General features: G+C 43.8%; 1 protein-coding gene across 1 annotated transcript; it reads left to right on the forward strand.

The window, feature by feature from the left end:
* The first annotated feature begins 247 nt into the window (after positions 1 to 247).
* On the forward strand, positions 248 to 5,559 carry LOC129772927 (uncharacterized). Its single transcript, XM_055776459.1, has 4 exons — positions 248 to 2,612; positions 2,812 to 3,060; positions 3,175 to 4,040; positions 4,672 to 5,559. Exons 1-4 carry the CDS (start codon positions 248 to 250, stop codon positions 5,557 to 5,559), a joined length of 4,368 nt encoding a protein of 1,455 aa, XP_055632434.1.
* Positions 5,560 to 6,443: the final 884 nt, after the last annotated feature.

Genomic DNA, 6,443 nt, shown 5'->3' on the forward strand with positions numbered 1-6,443 from the left:
CTCGGACGAGAGGCGGTGAGCGATCTTGCTGAACATCTGTATAAATATACTATATTCGAAAGCGTAAGGAGATATTTAATTAAATCAAGGCCTGTTATTGACAGGCTACAGGTTAGTAGCTGTCCAAAATTATTATTCTGGTTTGGTGGTGCTTCTTGAGAATTTTATTTCATTTCATTGGTTGGTCCAACGGAGCGGCGTTCGAGTAGTGCACATAAGCAAAACAAGAGCAGGTTACAGTGAGGGTATGGCTGGGAAAATTAAGGACAAACTCAGAAAACGCGATCGAATTTTTGCTGCTCTCGATCGGCATGTAGTTTTCTTGGAAGAGTATGATCCAGAAACTAAAAAGGGGCAAGTTCAATCCCGTTTGGATAAGCTTGAGGCATCTTCGGAAGAATTCAATGAGCTTCAGGAAGATTTATCAGAAGTCGATACAAAGGGCGAATTAGAAGATGATATTACGAAAGCGTACGCTGACTTCGAAGAACGCTATTACGAAATTAGGGCTAGCCTTCTGGGTAAATTAGAACCTCCTCCATCTCCAGCAAATTTGGATAACACTATAGGTCGTAACAATGGTGCTTTGGGTGCGCACACAGGCGTTCGGTTACCGCAAATTTCTCTACCAGAGTTTAACGGGGATTTCAAAGGCTGGCTTTCTTTCAAGTCAACGTTTGTATCATTAATACATGACTCTAATGAACTCAGTGACGTGCAGAAATTTCATTATCTGAAATCTGCACTAAAAGGGGAGGCGGCCAAACTGATCGAGTCTCTCACGATCACCAACGGAAATTATATGATAGCGTGGGACACCATCAGCAAGCGCTACTCCAACGAATACCTGTTAAAGAAGCGACATCTCCAGGCGTTGATGGAATTCCCGAGGATTGAAAAAGAGACGGCGGGACGAATACATCGACTGGTGGACGAGTTTGATCAACGACTGAAGATCTTGAAGCAACTGGGTGAGAAGACGGAACATTGGGGAGCGATGATTATCCATTGGATGTGCTCTAAGCTGGATTCTCGCACTTCGCAGTTATGGGAAGATCATGCCGCATCGATAAAAGAACCAACATTTTCGGTATTGGTGGACTTCTTGGAGAAACGAACAAGAGTATTAGATGCGGTGTTGTCCAACGCAAACAATGGTTCGGTCCAACCCAAGACAATTATGAAACGTGAGCGTATAGCGGTGCATGCTTCTTCGGAAGGCGGAAGGAACGAGCCTACTTGTCTATGTTGTGGCGATCTGCATTATTTGGTACGGTGTTCAAAATTCCAGGATCTCGGGCTGAAGGAAAAGTTAGATTTCGTCAACGGCAAGCGTTTATGTAGCAATTGTTTTAAGACAGGTCACTGGGTACGAGATTGCAACTCGAAGTTTAGCTGTAAGAAATGCGGGAAGAAACACAACACATTGATACATCCGGGATTTCAACCAGCAAAGGCAACAAGCGGCAGTTCAGAAGACAACGAATCAACGACTGGACGGAAAAGTGACGTAGCTAGGATGCACATCGCTGCAGAAATAACAGACGGAAGAGACAGTGATGCAGCAGAAGGATCCACAGCAGGATCATATAGTGTCGGAACTAAAAAGAATAGCTTGAGTTCTAGAGTATTTCTTTCTACGGTGGTGGTAGCGATACACGATCAAAATGGTAATAAACAACTAGCTCGAGCGTTGTTGGATAATGGATCCCAGGTTAATGTTCTGAGTGAGAGGCTGTGTCAAATGCTGAAGCTTAAACGTCGACGGATTTGCATTCCAATAACGGGAGTTGGACAGTCTGAATCAACGGCGAGACATGCGGTTAGTACAACGGTCCATTCCCGAGTTAGCGATTTTTCCATTGGATTGGATTTCTTGGTGTTACAGCGGGTCACAGCTGAACTTCCTTCAGCAACGGTACCAATTTCCCATTGGAATATTCCTCCCAATCTTCAGATGGCGGATCCTCAATTCAATTTCAGTGGTCGCATTGATCTTCTATTAGGCGCAGAGCATTTCTTCGGTTTCTTGGTAGACAGGGAGGTGAAAAAGATGGTCTTGGGTCCGAAGCTACCGATACTTGTGAATTCAGTTTTTGGGTGGATTGTTTCCGGTCGTGATGAAAGCATACCACGGAAAAGGACAGTGCGATGCTGCACAGCAACAACCACCGAGAAACTCGAGGAACTGATCGAAAAATTCTGGCGGGTAGATGGCTGTGAAGACCAGCCTGCTTGGTCTAAGGAGGAACAAGAATGCGAAGAGGACTTCAAGAGAACACACTCAAGATCAGAAAATGGTCGATACATCATTAAGTTACCCAAACATACGAACTGGGATCGGATGTTGGGAAATTCTCGAGCAATGGCATTGGATAGATACCGCAAATTGGAAAAACGACTGGAACGGAACCAGAACATGAAGGAACAATATCATTCATTCATGAAGGAATATTTGTTTATGCAACACATGCGGAAGATATCGGATTTGGAGCTTCAATCAGAAGTCCAAGAACCGGACCGGCGGAAGGTATTTTATTTGCCGCACCACGCGGTGATCAAAGAAGCAAGCACGACTACAAAAGTACGCGTCGTCTTTGATGCTTCGGCGCGTACAGACAGCGGTTACTCCCTCAACGACGCTCTTTTGAAAGGACCCGTAATTCAAGACGATTTATTGAATTTGCTCTTACGTTTCCGCAAGTATGAGGTAGCACTTGTGGGAGATGTCGAAAAAATGTACAGACAAATACTTCATGATACAATGATACAAAGACAACCTCCGTTTACGAATATTTTTCCGCTTCTCAGAAGATGAGCCCATAGGTGTGTACGAACTACTTACAGTTACGTATGGACTCACTCCTTCATCTTTCTTAGCAACACGGGTGCTGAAACAGCTAGCTGAAGACGAAGGAATGGAAGGTAATAAAGCTCGATCAGTGCTAGAAAAGGATTTCTACGTCGACGACTATATTGGAGGAGCCCCAAGTGTCGACGAAGCTATCGAATTGAGGGAAGATTTAACGTCGTTGATGAACAAAGGAGGTTTTCCAATCCGTAAATGGTGCTCGAATCGACCTGAAGTGTTGTCTGACATTCCTGAAGAACAGTTAGGAACTAACCCCACAATAACCTTTGAATGAAATCCCGATGAAAAGGTTAAAACTCTAGGGATTACTTGGGAACCGAAAGCTGACCAGCTTAGATTCCTTTACAATGTTGGAGATGATGAAGGTGAATGGACCAGGCGGCGCATACTGGCTGCGATCGCTAAATTATTTGACCCTCTCGGGATAATCTCGCCCGTGGTAGTCACCGCAAAAATTATTATGCAGGAGCTGGCTCTGCTGCAAACCGGGTGGGATGCTCCGGTACCGCCGCAGCTCGAGCAGAAATGGATTAATTTTCATAGCCGTTTGTTTAAATTGGCCGACTTCAGCATACCCAGATTTTGCTTCATTCCAGATTACGTCGACGTTCAACTTCATTGCTTCGCCGACGCATCGGATCTTGCGTATGGAGCCTGCATGTATATTCGGTCCATAAATCGACAGGGCAATGTACGTGTTGAACTTCTATCGTCGAAATCTCGGGTCGCTCCACTAAAGCGATTAACGATTCCGAGATTAGAACTATGCGCAGCGAGAGAAGCTGCCCGGTTATATCAAGCCGTTATTAAGGCCCTCGCGTTAGATCACATTCGTTCATTTTTCTGGTCGGACTCAACTGTGGTTCTCCATTGGCTGAGGGCCCCACCGAATTCGTGGAAAACTTTCATCGCAAACCGCGTTTCAGTTATCCAGACAGCTACATATGGACATTTGTGGCTACATGTAGCCGGCAAAGAAAATCCTGCGGATCTTGTTTCCCGAGGAATGCCTATTGAAGATTTTTTGATCAGTGATCTTTGGAAGCAAGGACCTTCATGGCTGAAACAGGAGCCATTGAAATGGCAGACGGACATTTCTATATCCGTTCCTGAGGAAACAGATCTGGAATCTCGAGTTCTCGCTCCCATAGCCATCACAACCGCCACTGTGAATGAACCCAGTTTTATCTTCTCACTTCGATCTTCTTTCCTTCCATTGATTAGGATAGTAATAGCTTTGTCTACGATTTATTGAGAATTGTCGAAACCCCATAAGACGGAACACTTCTGTGTTTTTGACAGTATATGAAATCAACGCTGCAAAAATGGTTCTCGTACGACTGGCTCAGGAAGAATGTTTCAACGAAGAAATCGATTCCTTAAAGAAGCGATACCAAGTTTCTCGCCAATCACCATTAAAGCTATTATCTCCTTTTTTAGATAAAGATAACATAATAAGGGTCGGTGGTCGTCTACGGCATTCTCTGGAGGATTATTCGTCGAAACATCCGGCGATTTTGCCAAAATCACATCATTTAACACGCATACTGATTGAATATTATCATATCCAAACACACCATGGAGGAAATCAATTTACGCTTGCAGTTATGAGACAGGAGTTTTGGCCAATCCATGGAAAGAGGGCCGTCAGTTTCATCCTTCGTAAGTGCCATCGCTGCTTTCGTTCAAACCCCACATCGATTCAACAACCAATGGGGCAACTACCCTCTACTCGTATACGTCCAGCTCGCCCGTTTCTAATAACTGGAGTTGACTTTTGCGGGCCTTTCTATTTAAAGCCACCTCATCGTCGAGCAGCCCCACTGAAATGTTATATTTCCGTGTTCATTTGCTTCACGACCAAGGCAATCCATCTAGAGCTTGTCATGGATCTTTCGACAGCTGGATTCCTGTCTGCCCTTCGCCGATTTGTCGGGCACCATGGGATTCCATCGCAGATTCACTCCGACAACGCTACAAACTTTCAAGGCGCTAAGCACGAGTTACGTGATCTGTACAGGGGGCTCAACAGCAAAGCCGGACAACAAGCTATTGGATCTGAGTTGTCCCAGCTAGGAATTTCTTGGCATATGATTCCACCCCGCGCTCCCAATTTCGGAGGATTATGGGAGGCAGCGGTGCGCTCCGCCAAAATTTGCCTGAAAAAAGAAATCGGTAACAACCAGCTAAGTCACGAGAACTTTTGTACTCTTCTCGTACAAATATCAGCCACCCTAAATTCGAGACCTCTAGCACCATTATCAGATGATCCAAACGATTTTGAGGCCCTCACCCCAGCTCATTTTTTGATCGGGTCATCAATGAAGGCTCTTCCCGATCCTGACCTTACCGCCATACCCACTAACCGTTTAGCTCATTATCAGCAACGACAACAGCTTTTCCAACGTTATTGGCAGCGCTGGAGCCAGGAGTACATCACTGGACTACAGCAATCAACCAAGAACCTTCACCAAAGCATTATACGCATCGGCAGCATCGTGATCCTTCGCGAGGACAACGTCCCACCTTTACAATGGCCACTAGCGAGGATAGTTGATCTTCACCCGGGCGCAGATGGAGTCGTTCGGGTAGTCACTATAAGGACAACGAGAGGAACTTACAAGCGCCCAGTCAACCGAATTTGCCCTTTACCTTTAGAGGACACTGGAACACTCGCAGAGTTATGAATTGAAATGGGAATTTTGTAATCATTGAATTATTAGCTATGAATTTATTAGTTAGAGATAGTGTTGAAACTAGTTTCAAGGGGGGCGGTTATGTTTGCATATTTAGCCATTGTGAACTTAAATGTAACAAATTAAAATCAAACATTAATTTCAAGACTGAAATGACACACAAAATGACCACCCTGTACAAACTGTTATACAAATAACACAGATAAGCTACACTCACAATACACTCAGAAAATTATAGCAATAGACCGAACACGAACGAAACTCAATAGACCATGTAAAAAGGGAGATAGAATTGCTATAGTGATCAGTATCCGACCGATCACCAAGAAATAAATACTGTGAAATACAAAAAATTATTATTGTGAAAAAAGAAATAATGAAAAGTGATTCTAATAAATTGGTACATATTACAAATTAAATGATTGGAGTTGTTGGAGTCTCTGGAGGAAAAGGAAGGCGGATAATTGGATTCGTGAAGGATTTGGAAAGGACGGTATTCAATAGGAAAGGAAGGAATTCAGTTTGGACACAAATTACACAACGTAGGACCAAAGGTACGTTCCAGTGCTAAATGGTGCATCTTTGGAGCTATTGGAGGTAGTACTCAACCCACGAACCTGAATCCCCCAACACCCATATTTTCTATCTTCTATATCTATATAAATAAAAATGTAAGGCCAAATGTGTTGCGCAAAACCCGAAAAAGGAATGATCAATAGAGCGGATAGTAAAATCGGAAAATTTTCGAAAAACCCTGAAGGAAGATCGGAAAATTCGGTAAATTGAATACCCATATGTTCGAAAATTATATCATGATATGCGTTGTTAGTCCATTCGATGTTTGCGCCAACGAAATTGATCTTTGTTTGAAGGTG

Source organism: Toxorhynchites rutilus, chromosome 3 (assembly GCF_029784135.1).
Source record: "Toxorhynchites rutilus septentrionalis strain SRP chromosome 3, ASM2978413v1, whole genome shotgun sequence".
Classification (NCBI taxonomy): Eukaryota; Metazoa; Arthropoda; class Insecta; order Diptera; family Culicidae; genus Toxorhynchites; species Toxorhynchites rutilus.